General features: G+C 37.5%; 1 protein-coding gene across 3 annotated transcripts in view; it reads left to right on the top strand.

Annotated features, from left to right (window-relative positions):
- The first annotated feature begins 645 nt into the window (after positions 1–645).
- LOC131066506 (uncharacterized) overlaps positions 646–23,552 on the top strand; it is a 74,548-nt gene continuing 51,641 nt past the window's right edge. The window contains exon 1 of one of the 3 annotated variants that reach the window (XR_009111679.2): positions 646–1,172. Coding sequence is in view for 2 of the 3 variants with exons in the window: in XM_058001282.2 (XP_057857265.1) it covers positions 836–1,172 (337 nt within the window). In the remaining variant the exon portion in view is untranslated. The remainder of the gene's footprint in view (positions 1,173–23,552) is intronic. The other 2 variants (XM_058001282.2, XM_058001281.2) reach the window with 2 other exon arrangements.

Genomic DNA, 23,552 nt, shown 5'->3' with positions numbered 1-23,552 from the left:
ATAGCAGTGCCGTCAAAGAGCTAGGGTGTAGCCATCACTAGAGTGGAAGGGAGAGTGGTGTTCGATGTGAGCATGTTTCAGAGCAACGTGCATAGTTGCAAAGATCGAAAGTGAACACCTTCTGGAGCCTAACGTATCAAAGAGTCGAGAAGATGTAGGAAGAAAAGGACCCAAAGTTATAGAATTTGGTGAGGAGGCAGGAACATTCAATGAATGAATGCTCGAGATTTATGCACAATATAGTGGATGTAAGGGTAAGGGATGTGGGGTTAATGTGCTTGCAAGGAAGAGTGTAGGGTGACAACAAGCGATAAATGACTCCAAGTTGGATTAAAGGGTGATAGAGTTGTGGCATGCCACACAACCACAAGGTCCACTTCAGACACATATTCAAGTAGCTTGTGCGAGTGGGTCCACACAAGTATCAATCACCAAACCAAATAGAAAAATATTTGACACCTTAGATGAATCATTACGTGACATATAAGCATTGAAAAAAAACTGATTTTTTTTTGGTTTTCTACATGACAGGGGGAAAAATAAGTCGAAAATCATGTGGACCTTTGTACTTAAGGTGCATATATAGGCCCTTCTCCCCTATATAAATTTTAGTGTTTTTTAAGTTATCGCTTACGGAGGAGCTTTTCCCGCTGCTATCGTATGCTTTCCTCAAGCCGATAAAAGCCCATACTTCAAAACACTTTGGAAGGTCTATATTCGTCTCACGAACTCACATACAACCCAAACCTTGTTATAGGTCATCTACCTTAGCGGTAGAGCGTCAGTCGGAGGGCATTCACTCTTTAGAACAATAAAAGCAGGCACAACTATACACATGGATGACGGAGAACGTTGTGACTCTGAAGCATCCTCTTCATTACATGATGCTGATTCTTCCATACTTACTGAGTCTGCAGTCTGCAATTCTTCCGCATCTACGTCTAGCAATTCTCGTGTGGGTGATTATGCAAATTTTGAATCACCCGGTGAGGAGAATGTTTCTCTCCAACAAGATCCGGGTTTAGACCGGCAGCAATTGGAGGGCACTCAGATTATAGCAAAAGGGATTGCTTCTGTGGTGGGTCCAGTTATAAGAGATTTCGACTCCAGGGCAGAAGGAGCTCTCAAGAGCCAGGGTGTTCTCAAAAGCAGCATTGACCGCCTCACTAGAGGTATGTCTGTATCCATTACGCTGCTCATATCTTCACATCACTCTCTTTGAATATTGCTGGGTTCTCTGTTTCAACTTCATAGGATTTCCCCTCATGTATTCAGAATTTTGTAGGAACAAAAAAAACATGTTATGATATTATAAATATCAAGTTTTTGTATCTGTCAATTGTTTCTCATTGTGATGATGGATCATGGAGTGTGATCCATGCTAATGAAAACAATGACAATACAGGTTTTTAGAGGCTCTATAATTTAATGTTACAAGAATTTTTAATCAGGCATCCCGTTTTCAAAATTTCAACTGTTGTCATGTAATGTTGGCATCCTCTAGATCAACATCCCACTATAAAGCTATAGTTTATCGATACTCTCAAGTCTGACAATTATGGAGTCGCAAAGCACTATGCATGGCCACCAATTTCTTTGCATGTCTAGAGGTTAGCCTATTCCTCTTGATAGAGTGAATAAAGTTGTATGTGGACCAATTCCTCTCTGTAGTAGAGGAACTAGCAACCTATGAAAGGAGTCAAAAAGTAAATTACTAATTAGGACATTCAATTTTTATGATTGAATAAATGTTCAACACTAATCAAATTAATAAATTATATTAATGTAGTACTAGCGAAAGGAGGCGAACAACAAGAGTCCTCAACTCTGGTGCATCTTTCCCATGCTATGTCCACCATCCAATAGGATCCTTTTGAGCTAATGTAGCTCAATCTACCTTGGCCTTTGGTTCATCGAATGTTGGACCATGAAGATTAGTAAAGTCAAGCCATTGTGCACGAAGTACAGTTGACTCCTCAACTGAATACATTTTTTGCAAGGGCCTTCATAAACTCTTTTTTCACCTCTTTGTCATCACAAGGAGGCCCCCTACTAGGTCTTTGTGCACATCATTTGGGATTGAGAGCAAAGGTTGCCATATGAAGCGGGGTGTTCATAATGTTCCACTACCTCATCACTATGGGCTTATTTTTTGCTCATATAATCTCAAATTAGGATCCCTTTTAGAAATTGCTTGGTTCATTTTTCCAAGCATGCTGTCAAATGTCTCATAAATCTCTTCAAGACTTAGAGAGCTTGTATCAGCATATCTAATGACATCCACAATTGGTGAAATAAAGGAGCAAATATATCTGCAAACAAAAAATTGAAAAAAGACAAGTTAGAACTTGGAAAATTAAAATCAGATTTTTTTATAATAAAATCAGCAAACAAATTATAAATTTAAAATGTATTAATAAAATAAAATCAGCAAGTTATTAAAAAATATTAATTCAATTTTTTTACCTCACATTGGACCACCAATCATCATCTAGATTTTTTTTGGATGCTTCTCCTTTTTGCAGTGTTTGCATTAGACCATCTTTTCCACTCTAAATTAACCATCATCAACTGTAGAGCCTCCTATATGTCAAGCATCCTCTCGAACAAAATAAAATAGTTGGCATACCTTGTCTCTACAGGCTTGAGGAATTCCTTCTTTGAAAATCTTTTGAAGAGAGCAAGTGAGGCGTGATGGTAGCAAATAAACATCTGAATATCCCTAGCCTTTACAACCACCTGCTGCACTCAATCTATTTTTCCTATGTCTTTCAATGTGTTGTTCAATGCATGAACACAAGGGGTCCAAAAAATGTGCTTGTAAGCACCCTCAACCATCAAACCAACTAATTTGCACACATGTGCTGAATTAGAGACCACTTGCACAATATTGGGTGCCCCAACCTCCTCTATGGCATCTCTCAAAATATGAAATTGGAATTCTGCATCCTTGCGCTTCCCAGGTGAATCAATGGCTCTAAGGAAATATGAGCCAGCTGAACAGGTGACTATGATGTTGATAAGTGGTTGATGTCTAATATTGGTCCACCCATGCATGAGCATAATGCAGCCCCTCCTAATCCAACATTGTCTCATGTCGTCCATCACCACACTCACCTTGCAATATTCTTTGTCAAGGAGTGTAGTACGTTGTTTATGTTCTCTAGGGGAATGAATGAAGTACCAACAACTGACACATCTTTAAAAATTTGTTTGAAGTAGGGAGAACGTGCTACATGGAATGGGATGGCATGGGCATAGAAAAATTTGGCTATGGAGGACCCTGCCACATCTCGTACTTGCACATTGAACAAATTTGCAAGTGGACTTGGCTGTCCACTAGAAGTACTAGTAGTAATAACTTTCCTCTTCCCTCTTGTGGAAACATGAATATCACTACTAGTACTAACACTAGGACTACCAAAAATAGAGGGCATAGGCATAGCTGATTGTGCGGATTGTGTTTGCATTGGCTACTTGTAGATTGTGATTTTTCTTCCATGTGCAATCTATAATACTCTACCCTCTCATTGTCTTTTATGTCTTTACAAACCTTGACCCAATGGCCTATAAAACCCAATAGATGATAATAGACTTGTTGTGACCTAATCACACATCGCCCCATTCCAAATGGGGACCCCCTATTTTTTAGGTCCTCTTGGTCTTTTGGTTTTGGTTCTTTGGGTCTTTTTGTAGTAGTCTCTTGGGTCTCCCCGGTCTCTTAAGTGTTTTGATGGAATCTGATCAAGTCTGCAAGTCGTTTCAGTGAATTTGGTCGAGTCTGAAATCTGTTTTGCCTATTTTAGGGTTTTTCCCTTCATACTTAGATTTGAGGTCTTTTCCTTAGGGTTTTGGAAAAAAATGAACATTGCATTGGAATTAGGACCCTTCAAGAAACCTACCGGTGAAATTCGAGTGAATTATGAGGAACTTTCTATTTTTAGAAAGTTGCTATTTTTTAGGGATTTCATTGCTTCTCGGATTGTTTTTAGTGTGCCAAAAATCAAACGTACTATTTTTAGCGGTTTCTATTTTTAGTAAGTTTCTATTTTTAGTAAGTGTCACCCTTTCCTGATTTGCCCTAATTTTGATGTTTTGAAGTACTTACTAGTTTTAGTAAGTCTATTTTTGGCAGGTTCTTCACGGGTAGAGGTCCCGGCACTGAAGATTGAGCATTTCTGAATATTTGTGTAAATCCATAAAGTTTGAAAAAACAGACAGTTGATCAAGAATGGTTAAGTGTGGAATGACAATCAAAACAGAGATACTGAGGAGCGGGGGGGGGGGTGAATCAATATCTCAACATCTTTAAGCAGATTTGAGAAAAACAAATTAGGACACATAACAAACTGAGAAGACACAAGAATTATCTCATGGTAAACCCTTTCGGGTAAAAAACCACGGCACATTTAAACTCCATTAAAATTAAACGGGCTCCAACCCTGATTTACAAAAAGAGCACCAACTCTTGGATGAGCACCAACTCAAGATTTAAGAGGCTTCAACCTCAAACTGAAAAACTGACACACTAAGGACAATTTACAAATTTTTAAGAGAGACACAACTAAGAGCTCACTGTTTTATGCAGCAGTGCATAAAACTCTCACAATACATAACGCAGCAGCATATTCTCCTTCACGTAAATATAACCATTGAAGTATGTGTGACTGCACAAAAACCCTTAAGACTGTTCTAATACTCAGTAATATAACTCTTTCTTCATTTGAAGATATTTTCTTCTTAAAATCAGACAGCTCCAGTATGTCAAAAATATCAAATCTGAAGACTCGATTCTTTACACAAATATGAATGCTTTGACAGCCAGCACCAAAACAGTGACTTCTGAATATTTTCAGATCAAAGGATATTCTCAGATCATACTTAAGAAAAACAGTTCTTTGATACTTCCCATCTTTTCAAATACCATCAATACAGTCTTTTCTTCTTTAAAAACAACACTCAAAGAGCATTCCAAGAATACGCATTCTCTGCAACACACCTTAACACCCACTAAAACCTTTTTTCTACACACTTCACTTTAAAGAATAACCCACGAACTCTCCAAAAAGAGCTCGAATTTCATTTCTGAGCCAATAATAACCAACATACTGACTGAAGCAAATATCAATCAGAATCAACTGCGCCAATCACAAGAGCAACCATATTTCATGCCCGAGACACCTTCTCACTTACACGTATTCACTTCTCTGCAACATTAACTCACCAAAAAATCAAAAACTGCCATTCATTTTAAACAAACCAAGACACACATCATAAATACGAAGGAGGCAAAGACGTTTTTCTTAAATTCTCTGCACCCGATAACCAACACATACTGTCGCAACCCATTGCTCAGAAAAAACGGCATCAAATAACATATGCCAGCCACTCTGTCAAATCACGAACTTGCCAAACTAAAAATCGGGCAACACTGGTATTTCTGACAAAAAAAAAGTAACTCCAGAATATGAACTGGCAGCTCAAAAAAAATATCGCTGTGTATACTTACAGCGATCCACCTGAAGATGGTTTCTGAGCAGAACAAATAGAATATCAGAGTTCTGACAAAAATATGTACAGCCGAAACATGTGGCGATAACACTGTAAAGAATTTGAAAAGAATACTAAACACCTAAGCACATCGTCCAGCTGAAAACATGTGACAATGGCACACAACCCAGCTAAGCAAGCTTGTATACAGAAAATCTCTGCACACTTGGAATATGAAATGGCAGCCACCTGGAACACAATGACACTCCAATTACCACAGCAGTCCACAAGAACAACACTAAACACATCAATGACAAAAACATCTACATGGAATTTATTCCAGAAGTGGAAAGGCATTGAAGAATCTCCTAAGGCACGAAAATCACTTCAATCCAAAATTGGCATCCTAATCTGGAAAGTGCAAGAATGGCGAAGTCAGGGAAGAAAGTCAAGAAAATCCTTTATCCTGGCAAGAACATATTCCAAATCAAGGGAGGGCGTCAAAATGGGGTCTTGGAGGATTTATCCTTCCAAGACCAAAATCTTTCACATGGTCTAAATGGCGCTCATGCATGAGATAGGGCGTCAAATTGGGGTTGTGGAGGAATTTTCCTCCACAACACATTTTCTTGCACCACTATGAATCAATGCCCAAGCAAGGTATGAGAGCGCCACAATGGCCTTATGGAGGAATTTTCCTCCACAAGCCAAATTCCTGTTGCATATGCTTCTAGCGCCCAAAACTCAAGATAGAGCACTAGATTGGGGGTGTGAAGGAATATTTCTAAGGCAAGGAATTCCTGCATGGGGTGATTTTAGTGTCCAAGGATGGATAGATAACGCCAAACTGAGGGTTAGGAGGAATTTTCCTCTTGGACCAAAATTCCTTGACCACATGGAAATGGTGCCCAAGTTAGAGGGGGAGTGCTAGATAAGGGTAAGGAAGGAATTCCTTCCAAGTGAGATTTTCCTTCACAAGGAAGAAGTTGGAAAGAAGGGCATGGAAATTAAGTCAAGGGTAGAGAGGAAAGGAAATCCCTTAGGGAAAAAATTCAAAACGTCTCTCAGGCATGGAAATTTGCCAAAAGTTGATGAAATTTCTAGGCAAAGACAAAATTGGCCAAGTGAGAGTTTTCTCTCTCCTGAATTCTGGAACTCAAATTTGAAAAATTCCTAAAAAATAGGAAGTGTGACAAATTGATGAAAAATCTCCATTGAAACAAGATGAATTCAAAGAGCACAAAAAAAGTTCTTCCTGGATAAAATTTTCTCTCCAAAAATTCGGATGATCACGATTTCTTCCCAAGTGGATAAAATTCTCAAAATATTTTTAGAAAAGAAAAATCTTTAAAAATATCCTTTTGAAATTCGAAATAGAAAGGTTGGCGAGCTGGCAATATACAAAGAAGAATATTCCATGCTTATGACACAACTTAAGAAATCATGGAAATTACCATTTTTGAACTAGACGATAATTGCGAGACTCATTTGCATGGCGAATTATTAAGAAAAGTATGACGCATTCTTAATGCAACTGCTAAGTTAGTCTTTCACCAACTTGGCAACTTGGTGAGGAAATTCTATTTAAACGAAGGATTCAATTCATTTCTTACGTGCGATTTTGGAGAAAGCTAAAGTTGGAGAAAAGTAGCAAAGATTCAAAAACGAAGAATTTTATTTCTTTCAAGAAGTTCTTGTTTGCAGAGGTTTTATTTTATTCCTAATTAGGAATTTATCAGCTGGAATTTCTTCTCCATCGTTTTATTTAATTCCTTACGATGATTTTAATGTTTATTTACTTTGTTTTGTAGGAATGGCGGAATTCAGCAAGGTTGTGGCTACTTCCTGGTAGGCACAGATCAAGAACGAGATGAAGGGATTCCTTCCAGAGTCCAAGATTATTTAAAAGTGATTATTTAAAAGTGGAAGGAAATCAGTGACACCAACCTTAGAACTTTCCAGCTAGGAGCTTTTGGGCACAGGATTTTTGGAATAGGTGGATGCAATCCATCACCTATTGCTGTTAAATTTGTCAAGAGTTGAATTGTCTCAGCTGCAGGCTTCCCTCCAGCCATTGAATGCCTAGAATTGATTTTGGAATGTGCAAAGCACTATGATGAAGAAAGAAGAGTGATTTTGACATCGGATGGCAAGCCTCTGGCTAACCTGACCGCCAAATCTATTGGAGAAACTTTTGGAATTCCAACGTATCATTCCATGACTTACAAACTTAAGGATAGAGTAATGGCAGTATATGAGGCTGGCGTTGAAAGATGTGTTGAGCATATTAACAAGACCTAGATGCAAAAGTCAAGACCGCATATTTCCAAGATGCCTAAGCAGATCACTAGTTTTGACTTCAAGCAAGAATACACGAACCTTGTATTGATGCTGAGTAGGATAATGGGGTGTCCGCATGCCTTCACTTTTGAGACCTAGATGTTCTTCTTCAGTGGCGAAGTTATGAATGCCAATGGGATAGTAGATTGGGCGAGACTGATAAGCCATTATTTGCTTGAACAGTTGAAGAATCTGAAAGAGAAGCGTATCCAATCCTTTTACATGAGCTCGTATGTGATTTATTCGCTGGCAAGGATAGGCAGCTTCGACGGTTTACCAGGAAAAGGGCCCATGGGATGTGGGCCAAGACAATTCAAGGTCCAAAACTGCTATTCCCAGTTGCACCTGTATAGCACTGATTCTTTCAAGTTGGTGAATGATACGTTCACAATGTATTTAACTAGACTATTGCAGGGTGAACTTCACATGAGAGTGTCGCTCGAAGCCAAGGTGCTGATATAGAAATTTGGAGTCTTGTACATTTAGTTTCCAAAATTTACTTATATTCAGGCCCAAGGATTTTCCTTTCAGCCGCACAAACTTCCAAGGTATTCTACAGACAAAATGGTGTTACTGGAGCTCACCAGGCAATTGACTGCTTAGGACATGATTCAGAAAAAGAAAAGGAAGTTGTCCATCAAATTCCCTTTTGCCCTAGGCGACTATGTAGAATTGTGTCCTTCATTGGTGGCAGCCGAAAAGTCCTTGGAGGAATTGGCATTCTACCACTTGACATTCCATACGTCCAAATCCTTCTTTGATCCATTTAACAAAATCTAGGTGGTCACCAAAATGAAGTTATAGCATAAATTTCACTTGGAAGATTTTTGGGTAAATGCCAAATATGAATATAACAAAACAATATTTTTTAACAAATTTACAACTCCACAACTTAAAAGAAATAAAAAAATTCGACATTCTAACACCTATTTTATATATAAAAAGGTTTAAGGAAATAATCAAAACATCTAAAAAAAGAACTTGAGAAAGTTCTTCAAAACTTGCAAAAAATTTACAAGATTCATTCACCTTCAATAATAAATCTTCCTTGTGTAATTCTCTCACTCTTGTTGGTTTAAGTCTCTCTCCTATAGCTTTCACCTTTGAAGAAAATTGCAACAACTTGCAGAAATCAACAATGGTAGCTTGGAGTCAAAAATGCTGTTTTACTCACTCGTGTTTGTGAAATGAGGCAAAAGAGGCCAAGTTCTCATTTGAGGGCAAAATTAGGTATTTAGGCTTTTCTTTGGTTTTAAAAAGACGTTTTTTTTTCGCTTTTTGTTTTAGGTGGTCTATGGGTTCACTTGGGTCTAACTCAAAGGTTCACTTGGGCACCTTAGGTTCCTTGTGAAGGTCCCATAGGGAATCTATAGTGAAACCTAGGCCTAGTTCAGACTCAACTAAATTTGGACTTGAACTAGACCAACATAGGTATGCACAGGGTTCGAATATGGAATCATAAGTATAAGCCCAACATCAATTTACATTACAAATTATGTACCTAACACACTTATTTATAAACTCTCAAGAGGTGGCTTTTAGGGATAATATAATAATAAAATATTCCCAAAAAATATATTGCTTTAAAGCAATTCTATCCCTATCTTTTTAGAGAAAATAAAACTAATTAAAAGTAAACTTATTCTAAAACAATTAACAAATTACAAATATCCTAAAAATAGGCTCATCCCTTCCCTTTTAACCATTGATAGAGATCACTTAACTTATCAACTTTTGATCACAGGTAGAACTTTTTATCTTTATTTCGCTCATGTGTTTAATAGGCTTTTATGAGCCATTTGCCACTTTTTTGGTTTAGATGTGCTTTGATAAGGCATTTGCCACTTTTGGTGCATTTTCAAAGCCACAAGGAAATGGCATCTTATCACTTAAGCTGTCTTTTTTTATTGTTAAGTAGAGTTTATAAGGCATCATCCTTGTTTCTCAACCAAGTGGCATTGCCACTTGGAAAAGATGCCTAAACGTTGTTTCTTTGCAATTTGAACTTGCGTAGATCACTGAGAGGTTTGCAACTTGTCTCATTTCTCTATGGAGTTTCATCTTGCATTTGCCTTGGTTTAGTCATCTTCTTGAACATTGGGCAGAACTTTGGAGTAGCATTGCCACCAGAAAATGGTGCTCAAACCTCTTTGATTCCTCTAAACTTGGGAAAGTTTTCCTTGGAGCCTTTGAGAGTTGTTGGAACTTTATGAACATGAACATGACAAAAACCTTGCAATGTCGATTTGATGGTAAAAACTGGAACTATGACCTGTGATGAATCCATTGATTACAACTAGCCTGAAACCTAGCTTCAAGTCTCTATACTTTGCTTAAGGACTTCGATGAAACCCTCAATTTGATTATTTGAAAATCATTTGCATTTGAATCCTTACTTGATTACTTCATGTAAAGTCCTCTTCTTTGACCTAGCTGTTTTGAGAGGACCCTTTACTTTATTTCATTCTTGTAGGCTAATTTGGGGGTTTGGAAAGGGAATATTTTCACTAATTAAATTTAATTTGTCTGTAAATTATTATTTTATGGACAACTTTGGTTTAATTAATTATTTTAATTAAAAGTGAACATTTATGTTAAAGTCTTTTCAGAAGCCCAAAAGTGAATTAAAAATTAAAAGGGGGTGTTAATGAAAAATAAAGTAAAAAGTTCATCTAAAGCTTGAGAAGGATATAAAAAGGAGTTGCAATTGGAAATTTCATATCTTTTGGTCATTTCATTTTCTCATTGAAGTTTGGACATCTTTGTTTAACTCCAACCCTTGGACGAAAACCCTAAGGTTTATTGGATTTGGAGAAGGGATTTTTCTTCCTAGTCAATATTGGGTGGATTCAATCAAGATTCAGAGTGTGCTGAAATGGAGAAGTTGACGTTTCAAGCCAGATTGCCATATTTTACTGATTCATGGGAGTTGTAGAAAACAAATTCAGAGAGGTTTGCAAGCAAATATAAATTTGTAAGAAGAACTATTCCAGTGAAGATATGCAGGTAAACTAAATTTGTGAAAGATTTATTATCAGTTGTGCTAGTCAATTCATATAAAACTCTCATGCTGAAAATAGCTGGATGCCATATGTATGGAGATGCCTTGCAGGGTTAATATTTCATTGGGTGTTATTTCCTAATTTTAAAGAGGATTTTACGTCAGCTGCATAATTAATAAAAAGGGCGATTCTTATCTATTGAGACGTTGGGAGTCACATAAGGCTGCTGCTGCTTGTATTAAAGAGGCGTTGAATTTTGGGAGACTCTAGAAGATGTTGGGGGTGTGGAAAATCGAGGAAGGATAGTTGCTTAAGTTGTGGAGTTGGATCATAGCCAAAGGGGTATAAGGAGAGGCATGCAGTATTACAAAGGCCATTTTAGGGTTGGAACAGCCAAACACCATAAGGAGCTCTCGCCATAAGCAGTCGCAGGTTATAAGGGGCAGCTAAAACGAGTTTGGGGACATCTCCACATACATATACACACTTGCAACATTAGTAGTCATCATTCATATTCCAACGTTGCATATACAGATTACTGCTATAAGGTCAGCATGTTGTGTAGTTTCATCTTTATATGAACTGTAAGTTAAGAAATCCTATCATAAGGTGTGCCAATGAAACTTGCCTGAAATTTACAGAACTAAATATGTTTGGTGCTCGTTAATTGCTCAGTATTATAATTTTGAAAGTCATGATTGTTCTAGGCGTATTATCTGTTACACTGTGCTGTTAAAATTTATTCCTACTTATTGAGAAATTCGCATATTCTATTGGGAAAATCATCAAATACCTGTAACCCAAAAAGTGAGATTTGAGTTGGGAACATCATACTTCTTCTGTGATGACTATTTTCTCTTTACTGCATCAACTTGTCTTAGGGTTCTAGGGTATACGTCTCAACTAACTCAGCTGATATCTCTGAAAACACTATAGCTGTTCTACCGACCTTCACAATGGATGTTTAAAGTTACTTTAGAAATGCTGCAAAAAACAGGAAAACATGCCTTGAATCATCTGTGAACAGCAGATAGGAGTTGGTTGGTGATGTTTGAAAGGAGATCATCCTTGATATATGGGTGCTGCATGCTTTTATTTCTTGCTTTAAAACTCTGTTTTTTGCTTTCATCTAATTGGAAAACAAAAGGTGGAACTTCCTGGTGGCTTTGCCACACAAAAATCACACTTGGGAGGAAATATAAGAGGCAAAGTCATCATGAAAATGCACCTATATTTGTCACTTAAACCTCTTTTAGCCTTGGGTGGAGTTGCATAAGGCATTTTCCATATTTTATGATTTTGGGTGGAATTCCGAGAGGGCAATGCCACAAAAAGTGCGCCCAAGTTTTGGCTTTTTTTTCTCCTTCAATGCTAGGTACTAAATACTTAATGCCTCGCCACTTTTTAGGAACCTTGGCAGAGCTTATCCTTGGTATGCCATTACAAAAAGGTGCTGATTTTATGTGTCTAAAACATGTTTTAGGATTGGCCCACTTCACTCAGGTATCTACCACATTGGGTGTGTTTTCATAATGCCCTCTTTTCATCACCTTGGTGCATTTTTACATCTTTTTTGCCATCTTAGGAAGAATGACAAAACTTTGTAAGGTTTGAGTCATGTTTTCAAGTGCTAGGTGGAACTCAAAGAGGGCAATGCCACTCCAAAATGGCGCCAAAGTCTTCTTTTCATAACCTTTATGTGCTAGGCACTACTTACTTAAAGATTTTGCCATTTTGCTCATGACTATGCATGGTTTCTTACATTGTTACCACCTTCAAATGGCACTTGGCTTAAGCTGGCAGGTTTTTATAGTGCATTTGCCACTTTTAATTCTAGGTACATTTTAATCACTCGCCATCTTTTGATTTTATCTCTTCTTGGATGATGACTGAAAATTTAGGTTTCTGCCTTGCTGTTAAGAACCACTAGAATACCTCATAGATTGAACTATGCTGCTAGAATACACGTGCGTAGAGCTAGGTCACATGGTAGACATGATCAAGTGCTTGGTATGCCTAGTCCAAATACAAGAACTCGACATGTTAGATCACCCCATGTTTCTTCTTTCTCTGATTTGCCCTCAATTATCACCATTGTTTACTTCTTATGGACTTGAGGTGATCATTCAACCTGTTAGTTGAAACTCTAGACCATGATAAATTTTGCAAACTAATTGGGAATACATGAATTTTCTTGGACCTGTTTGTCAACTTGAGGACTAACCAACTATAAAGTTACAAAAACAGGCCTGAAAATGGAGTTTCATAGGGGTACCAACATGCCCTTTTTGTATTCAAATCTGATAAGAAATACTTCACTTTGTTCAACAGATTCATTTGATACATTTTGTAAATGTATTTTACATAAAATATATGTTTTCATAAGGAATATAATTATCTTTTTGAGCTGCTGAATTTATTGATCAGAGGTTCCAAGTTCAAGTCAAATTTGGGTTTATTGAGTCTTAAGTTTTTGAACTGTGTTTCAACCTTGACCTTTCCCATTGATTATATTATTAGCATTTCTCTTAGTATTGAAAGTCTCAAAAACCACAACCTCACCACTAGACTTAGGATATGCCTGACCATGGCATACTAGGCTTCCTTTTGATGTACTATCAAAGTTTAATTTAAACTACCATTGTCGTGGAGGCCTTTAAAAGGTTTAGTCACTTTGATATTTCTTGGGAAATTGAGTTTCACTTAAATCCTTCCAAGAAATAGGCTGTTGGATTATTTGTCCTCCAACATGCCAATTTAACCCTTTTATGTTCAATCCTTTAATGCACATAGAATGAATGTGTACTACAAAAAAAATCTATTAATATATTTTGCTATATTCCATGGTGTTTCGGGGACGGGGATGGGGGGATGGTATGGGACACGTTTCCGGGACGTTTCTTAGAGAGCCAAAAATAGGGGACGGCAGGGGACAACATACAAATTTTTAAATATATATGAATTTTTCAAGATATATTAATATATTATAGAGAGAGGGAAAGAGAGATACATATGTCAATGATCGATAACGACAATATCAAAATGTAACAAAATCATGCCAGCAGTGGTATAACAGCATAATAAATTTCAATAAAGCATTATAACAAGAGTCTTAAACATCAAGAAACCATGGTCTATCAATATCCAAAAGTCTCAAACATGTATCACTATCCTAAAGTCTCAAATATCAATATACATTGTACAACAATCTATGAAATTAAGCCTCATTCGGGCTATCAATATCCAAAGACTCGGAACCATTTGAGTCACTATCACCCTCGGGTAGAAGTGGATCATCCAATGGTAGCCCAACTAGTCTTGGTGGCACCTCCTCCTCATCAATCTACTTTACATCTTCAAGATCAACATCCCATTGTGTTGTTAGAGTCTATCGATACTCTGTAGTTTGTCGGTCTTGAATTCACATCTTTAGGATCAACATCCCATTGTGTTGTTAGAGTCTATCGATACTCTATAGTTTGTCGGTCTTGAAGTCTCAGGGCACTATGAATTGCAACTAGCTTTTCAGCTCGTTTTGAATTGAGCCCGTTTCTCTTAATGGAGTGGATGAAGCCATAGGTGGACCAATTCCTCTCTGCAATAAAGGAACTAGCAATTTGGGAGAGAAAACAAATGCAATTTGTTTCAATTCCAGTGTGTCCCTCCCATGAAATTTCCACCATCCAATGGGTTTTTTTTGTGCAATGGTGATCCTATCCGTTCTAGCCTTTGGTTTGCTATATGTAGGGCCATCAAGATCGGAAAACGAAAGCCATTGCCCTTGAAGCATGGTTGCTTGGTCTTTGCCATACATTTTAGCAAGGGCTATTGTAAGCCCCTCTATCACCTCTTCATCCTTAGAAGGAAGAACTCGGCCAAGTCTAGGTGCATTCCACTTCGGATTAAGAGCATAGGCAAGCAAATGAAGAGGGGTGTTCATTATGTTCCGCCTGTTTGTGACAATAGGCCTAATATGCTCCTCATAGAATTGCAATTCAGGATCCTTTTGACGAATTGATTGCTTCATTTGATCAAGCATGTTATCAAAAGTTTCATAGATCTCTCCTAGGCTAGGAGAGTTTGTATCTGCATACCAGATTATCCCCCCAACTAGTGATATGATAGAGCAAATATACCTGCAATCAACATTTACAAATTAAGACTTTTAAAATACAAAGTGTAACATTCAAATTTTTTTTTTTTTCAAATTTTGTACTTGATATTGGCCCACCAAGACTCATCAAGTACTCTATCTCTCATTGCCTTCCCTTCATTTTTCTTTGATTAAGGCCACCTTTTCTAGTCTGGACAAACAACCATGGATTGCAGAGCATCCCGCTCCTCCAACATCCTCTCCAACAAAATAAAATAGCTAGCATATCTAGTCTGTAATGTCCCCATTTTTCCTGTGATCACTCAGTTGCATGGTTTTGCCTGTTAGCCATCTCTGCAAGCAATTACAGAGGCTAGGGGATGATTGGCTTTACCGAGAGGAGGTTATACTTGGTCACTTTTTGGCCTTGGTGAGCTTAAGTTACATAGACTTTATAATAATTTATTATAAAGTTACTTTTTCTATAATTAGGAAAATTATAAAGTAACTTTATTAAAAAGGAGATTAATAAAAGTTAATGATGAATTATAAAATGGCCCCTTGGTAAATTATAAAAAGGTGATAACTTAATAATATGGCCACTTTTAATGAGGAATTGTACCCTCAATGGGTCAAACCACTTAAGGGAAGTTATTTTTTTAATAAAAAAAAACATTTTAACATGTTTTTTGATGCCAAAAGTACAACCCTAACCCCAAATTCGAATTAGGGTTTGAGGAATGTTTAAAAGACATTGGGGGTAGCATTTTATTCATTATTTATTGGATATTTGACAATTTCTTCCTTGGAGAGCTTTGTAGCAGCAAGCTTGATTGGAGTTTCAGGTTGAGAACGAAAACTCTCACCCTTATTCAGTGTTTGGACGAAAACCCATTCACCTTTGCATTGAAGGAATCCTCTTTCAGGTCATTTGGCCATACCATTCCCAGGCTGGCCGTACCCGTACCCTCTTTGCTTCTCTTGTGAAGCCAATAAAATAAATTAGAAGGTTTTGATTCAGAAATTTGTGTGTAAATTCATTGTTGGCAGCAAGTAAAGACAGATAAATGGTTCTTTCAAGGAATTTTTAACATATTTGGGCTACATCAGCATTTTAGTGGGGAAAAAGGGTCAATTATGGAGGTTTCTCCTAGCAAGAATTTGGAATAAGCACCTGATCTGCTATTTCTTCCTTAAATTGTTTTGATAATTATATATAAGGAGAATAAAACACATTGGAACAATTTGCAACACTTGGAGGCTCTTGTATTGCTTTGTGCACCACCTCCAACATCAAAATAAGCTCATCTAGGCAGGGCGTTTGACACCTGGTAGACCAGTTTTGGCTCTAGTTGTCTTAAATAGTCATTCTCTTGAATTTATAATTTGCTGCAATAAAATCCGAGTTCTAAAATTTTATAATTCACCTCAAACCAATAAAACAATTCGCTGGTCAAAGATTTGAAAGCAAACAAAAAACTTTAGACTGGATCAGATTCTCAGTTGGCATCTTTCATAGTCTCTACTAGTTTGAGGAATTCTTTCTTTGAATAAGACCGGAATAGTGCAAGCGAAGTGTGATGGTTACATACAAACATTTGTATGTCTCTAGCCTCTGCCACTGCTGCCTTTACCCAATCTTTTTTGCCAATGTCTTTCAAAGCATTATTCAAAGCATGTACACAACACGGAGTCCAAAAAATATGTTTGTAAGTACTCTCAATCATCAAACCAGCTAGCTTACAAACATGAGCTGAATCTGTCACAACTTGCACAACATTAGAAGGCCCAATCTCCTCTATGGCCTCCCTCAAAATGCCAAACTGGAAATCAGCATCCTTAACTTTTCTAGAACAATCAATAGCTCGAAGAAAGTATGAACTAGCAGGGCATGTAACAATAACATTAATGAGTGGCCTATGTCGAATATCAGTCCACCCATCCATGACAATGGAACAGCCAGTCCTAATCCATGCTTGTCTCATCTCCTCCATCATCATGGTAGCTTTTGAATATTGTTTGTCAAGGAGGGAAGTATGCATCTATTTTCTCCAGGGCGGCAAAAGATGGTCCGACTGTCAATATATCTCTCACCATAGACTTGAAATAAGGTGACCTCGCCAAATGAAATGGAAGAGCATAAAGGAATTTGGCCACTGCATCATCAGCTTGGTCACATTTTTGCACATTGAATAAATCCATCTCTGAAGTTTTCTCGCTTGCTTTCCTCTTCCCTCTATCACCACTCTCTCCAATTGATACATTGGAAGAGGCATGCAAATCAATAGATACTGGCCATTTCTTATTGTGAATTGTAATGATTTTGTCCTCACTTATTCTTGCCAATTTTGCCATTTCAATCTGCTGTTCCAATGCTATATCTTCACAAATTCTAACACCTTTTCCAGTCCCACCCACTAGATGGCCTGTAACCCTAGTATAACTCCCATGGTAATGAGTATTGCAAATATGACAAAGCCACTTCTTGCCGCCCCTTGTATTTTTGCCCTTGTTGGCAGTCACTTTTGTGGCAAATTGAAGCAATGGTTTCTTGGGGTTGAAAATTGCAAACTTTTGAAGAGAGGGTGTAGGGCATTGAAAAAGGTTTGGTGCAGCAGAACCTAAGGTTGGATTTTCAAACGTAGAAGAAGGGTCTATTGACATTGTCACTTTATTTTTACTGTCACTACCGTCTTGACATGCACTGTTGTTGCTGTTCGTTTTGTATGTTTTTTGTTTATGGTTGAAAGTCTGAAAACAAATATTGAAAATATTTTCAATCTATAAACTCACTATCAAGCTAAACACTTAGAAAAAAACTATAAAAACAATTAACATACCTTGGCTGTAGCTTGAAACTTGAAGTTGGGAACTTGTTTCAGACTTGAAGCTAGGCAAAAATCAGTCCAAGATCTCCTCTAATCAGTCCAACCTCTCTTCTAGAGCATGCCAATATCTTCTCCAACAAGAAAACTCTCACAACTTGGAGCAAAACCTAAGAAAATGAAAGTGAAAAATGGTGGCTGGGTTCATGTTTTCCTTTGGGTTAATGTATTTTGGCTTTTTAGGGCTCACTTTTGTGTTTTAAACCTAATTGTGGGCCCCCCATGTCGCTAACAATAAAACAAAAAAAAAAAGAAGTGTTTTTTAAATGTTTTAAGGGCCTAGAAGTCATACCAGAAGCGGGGACGGCTCGCCGTTTCCAAGATGGTGAGGGATGTTTCAGACGTCTCCGTGTCATCCTAAGGATGGCGAGATGTCCCCAACAGCCAGGAAATATTTCTTGGTGCAGAATAAAAAATGGTAGGGAGACATCCCCTTTGCGTCCTGTTGTGACGTTTTCACACATCGCCCCATTGCAAATGAGGATCCCCTCTTTTCGCTAAATAAACCAAGTCTTTTGTGATTAGTTGCATCTCCTAACCCTAAGGAATGAGTTATAAGGTCTTGTTGGTTTGGATTTTGGTCTCTGAAAGTAATGAGATGACTAAGTAGGGAATCGATTCTTAAGGAATATACAACCTAGACAGGATATGGTCTTAATATTGTCATCAAGTTGAGAATTAGGGTTTTGATTTGTTGAAAAATGCATTGTGCTAATTGCTTTATCCTTCGAACTTTGCATTTTGCTAACTATGAACTTGATTGATACTTGTACTTCACAACGTTTCCTTGTCTTTTTCAGATTTATTGCGGGGAGGAGGACTTTGGATGCTGAGAGGACATTGTTGAGTGGATGATATCATCATCCAAGGAAGAGATTGCAGTGATGGAACAAAGAATGCATGTGCAGAGGAATGGAATGATGGATATTTGGCTAAGTGTCAGGATAACCTTGAGAATTGATATTTGGCTAAGTGTCTGCAAGTGTTTTGGAGAAATTTGGCTAAGTTTGGAAGCATGTATTGTCTATTTTAGGGTTTTTATCCTTCAGACTTAGAAATGGAGTTAGTAGCCTAGGATTTTGTGAAATCTGAGCAAAGCATTGAAAGGAGAACCCTTCAAGGAAGCTACCAGTGAAATTTGAGCGAATTCTGAGGTCTTACTATTTTTAGTAAGTTTCATTGCGTTCTGGATTGACCTAATTTTGTGTTTAAACAAACTTATTTTTTTGGTGTCTATTTTTAGTAAGTGTCACTATGTCTCTGTTTGCCCTAATTTGGTGTTTGGAAGAACTTAGTATTTTTAGTAAGTCTATTTTTGGAAAGTTGATCTCCGACAACTGGTAGGGCACTGACGACAAAGCGTTCCTAAATATCTAGTTCTAAATCCAGAAAAGTTGAAGAGCAGGCAAGCGATCAAAATTTTGGTTGTGCCTGGAAATGCTTCCCGAAATGACAAAGCATGGAAAAATCTATTCTTGGGTGCAATTCGCAAGAACGGGAGGAATCTTTCAAAGTCTGAAAAGTTTTTCACCTCGCTTGAAATGCACAAGATCCAGTAGAGTGGGCGCAATCCTCATGAAGTGGAGGAATTTTCCAAAACTTGAAAATTCCTCCATGATCCCTCAAATGCGCCAATCCTCCCTCCTTGGGTGCAAATCCCAAGGTAGGGGGGATCTTCCTTGCAGGAGCAATTTTTTCCTTCACCTCCAAAATGCACCTATGACCAGAAGGAGGGCACTAATCCCAAGGTAGGGAGGATTTTCCTTACACGAGGAAATTCCTCCATCAGGCCTAGAATGTGCCCGTGTATGTAGTCAAACTTGGAATTCACGAAAAAATGGCTGAGTTGGGAATTTTCCTCCTCCGAATCTGAGGCGGGACAAAATTCTTGGAAAATGGAAAAAATGGTTTAAGTGTCAGAGAATTCTTCCTTCAACACAGAATGCACCCAGGCACCCATAGGCCATGAAATGACAAAAATTCACAAAGAAAGGAATTTTCCTTCCTTGGGTTCCAAAATATGCCCATCTCCAAAATGTCAGAAAATGATAAAACATCAAGGATTCATCTATCCAATCCAAAGACAACATCAAGACGTCGAGGGGCATGGAGGTCCAAGATGAGCAGATCCAGTTTATGACATCCAAGTTCAAGAAGAAATCCAGTCTCAGGAAGTTTATGGAGGAAGAATTCCAATTCCAAATGTCGAGAAGGACATTCAAACTCCCAACATTCGGGCTTTAAGGAAATATAGTTCTAGACCCCAAAGATCCAAAGTTCAATTGCAAGTGAGAAGAAGAATTTATGACATCTTGCATTTCCTTTGAAAATCCAAGATCAAAAGTCAGAAGGGAAAGACCCTAGGAATGACAGTCATCAGCAAAGAAAGATATTCCAAGAAGGTGAATTCCCAAGCAAGTACATGGAAGGAAGAAGATGATCAAGAGGAGATAATTTCAGAAAAGGTCAAAGTTAGAACCTTGATCACGAAATGATGCAAAATGGAATATTCCTCGTGATGAGTCACTAGGTCTATATGGCATCCAACATGTAGAGGTGACACCCCGTCACCTTTTCTGGCCAATCAAATGTCTTCTAATCATCATGACTAGATTCATTGCATTTGCCACCAAGGAAAGGGATAGTGGGTGCCCTATTTTGGGCAATGAGCTAAAATGATGGGCATGATGCCTTATTAATTGACAGGTCCACTACTTGGTGCCACATAGGTCATTTTTTGTCAAACCCTAATTAGGGTTTGCATGGTGTAATCTTGGCCCCTGATTTCAAATCATTCTTGGCCATTCATTTGTGGGAGGAGCTCTATAAAAGGCCCTGCCTTCTCATTTGTAATTCATTAGATAGTTAGCTCATTAGAAGTAGAGAGCTCTTGCTCCTTAGAGTAGAAGTAGAGTAGGAGAAGGAGAAGACGTTGTAAGACTTGGCGAAATAAAATTTGATTTCATTGAAGATATGGTGGATTCATGTTTATTTTAACTTGTTGCATGGTGTTCTTCGAATTTCTCAATTGTTAGATAAAGTGCTTTGATTTCAATGGAGAATGTAATGGTGTTTGACGAATTTCCATGGTTCATACTTTTTGCATCTTGTTGATTATAAGTTGCAGTGTAAAGTTAGCCCGAGCTACTAAATTTGTGCTTAGTTTGATTGTGAATAGTCGTTTGGATTGCGCTGTTTTGGATATTCAAATGCACTTTCTTGATGTGAAAATCCTTTAGCATCCTTGGAAGATTGCACCAGTTGTTGTGGAGTTGTAGTTGATCTTGGCGAAGCAGAACTTGGTTTATTTGGAATTTGTTCATTGGAGCACTATCCATTGATATCATTGTCCTTAGGAGTAGAATAGATTCTCTAACCCTTTCCCCTTTTACTTTCAATATATTTTCGGTTCGTTCGAAGCATAAGCATCATAAAATTGCTATATCCGATGATGAAGTTCTAGCCATAGCATTGAGAAGTGAAGGAACGATCCAAATGTAAGTCCCTTTGTGTTACCAGCATATCACATCAAGCCAAACGAGCTCATATCCAACATAAAGTCGCATGTTCGCAGTAGGAACCTTGGAGTCGCCTCTGTGATCTTCGCAATCTTAGCATATGAGGGGTCTTTGCTCAAGAGAGGATAGAGTGTCCTTTGGAAACTTTATTCTGTGTTGGTGTGGTCACAAAACACCCATCAACATGTCCCTCATCTCGTGGATGAGGACGGGTAGATTGGGGACAAGGGAGCGTCCCCATGTAACACAAATATTTTGTTTATTTTATGTACACTCTGAATGGAGATTGACACATCTTTTAAGTTCTAGGGGCTCTTGGTTACATTTCCATACACACCCAATTTTATTTCCTAGTAGCAAATAAATTCTATGGTTCATGCTTTTTAATTTGTCCTAGTCCCCTTTTGATTTATCATATTTGTTCAAAAACTATGTTACTGGTTCTTTAGAGAAAACCCCTGGATCATGATACGATCCACTCTTGGTTCAGATCTGGGTGCAGTGTGGCGGGGAATGCTGCTAGGGGTGCGCATTTTCCTTGTGGGTTCGTCCTGGATGAACCCAAGTGAACTCATGTCAAACCTAACCAAATTTTCTGAGAATGCACAACAAACCCAATTTCAGTTTGATGTTTTTAAATATGTTTTATGCTTCTTTTTCTTTTTTCCTAAACCTTGACATATGTAAAAGGTATGAGAGAGAACAGATTAGTTGGAGCAGGATAATTTAGGGTGGATAGGCAACATGTAAACAACAATTCATCACAAACACTCGAAGAAAAAGGCGCAAAGTTGAAATTCGAGGGTAAAAAGTTACAGAGATCTCTTGAGAGCCTTAGCATTTGGTGATTTTATTATTGAGGATTTCAACTGAAATACAATATGGTGAGGGAATTGGTAATGTAATGTTAATGATAGTCATACAGGTAATGCTGATTTTAAGTAATGATATGATATAAGCATGTTAATGTTATGGTTTATAGATGAATAAGTAATGATAAGATTTTGCACAAGTGGAAAATGATATGAATAGGGGTAATGTTTTTTTTTTTCAAATTAATTATTTTTGTAATTATATTAAAAATTATTAACTTAGTCAATATTGCATAAGGCTCATGAATATTTTTCTACATAAAAAATTCTAAGAAATATGTATGTTGCTGCTAATATTTCTTCTTGTAGACTATATATATACATATATGTGTGTATGTATATTGCTGCTAATATTTCTTCTTGTAGACTATATGTATACATATATACATATATATATGTGTATGTATACATATATACACATATGTGTGTATGTATACACACACACACACACATATATATATATACACATACACATATATATACATGTATCTGTATGTGTATATATATATATATATATATATATATATATATGATTTTTATGTTTTTGTATGAACAAACCCAAAACGAATGCAACCCCAATTTTTTTATTGACCGAATCCCCGATTATGAAGCTCTGAACCCAAACCCAAATCAGTACCAGGATCTGTATCTTAGTTTAAAATGAATACTTGGGAATTTTATCCTGATCATTTTTTGAAGCATTCACTTCCAGCAATGTTTCTTCATAAAGATCAGTCATCTCTAGTTCATGCAGTTTTTCTGGATTAGTGCCCTCATCTAGAACATTTTTCCTTTGATCCTTGATCTACTTTTTGGCTTTTGAAATGCATCCTTCTCCATTTGTTTGTTAGGATTTTGCATGAGTGTTTTTTAAGATTTGGATCCCCTGGCAGTCTTTTGCAATCTCTGTTCATGGTATGATTTACTCCTTATCTCTCTGTTGAATCTGTTTAATCCTATAAGGCTGAAACACATTTTTTTTGCTAAAGGGCATTCTAAATCCAGTATTACATAGATCTTTATAGCCACAAAAGCCCCTTGCACTGGTCGTCTTCAAAGTACAAATCCCTGGGGTATGATCTAATCTAAAAATTTTCTTGTGTCACCCTGTTTTCTTTGTTTATCTATACGAGGCATTGAGCAACAGCTGAAAACACTGAAATCTGTGGATCAGTCCAAAAGAAGCTAGCATGGCAATGCTATCAGTCAATTGTTTCACATCAAGATAAAAAATGGACTATCATTCCTAGCCTCCTAACAAACATTCTGATAACCTTGGGCATCAAAGAAAATATGCCTCCCATAAGTACTTGACGAAAGAAAGGGAATAGAGTGATAGAGGGTCCTCCCAA

The sequence above is a fragment of the Cryptomeria japonica genome, chromosome 8, assembly GCF_030272615.1.
Source record: "Cryptomeria japonica chromosome 8, Sugi_1.0, whole genome shotgun sequence".
In the NCBI taxonomy this organism is placed as follows: domain Eukaryota; kingdom Viridiplantae; phylum Streptophyta; class Pinopsida; order Cupressales; family Cupressaceae; genus Cryptomeria; species Cryptomeria japonica.
This window is presented reverse-complemented; position numbering and strand designations above follow the sequence as displayed.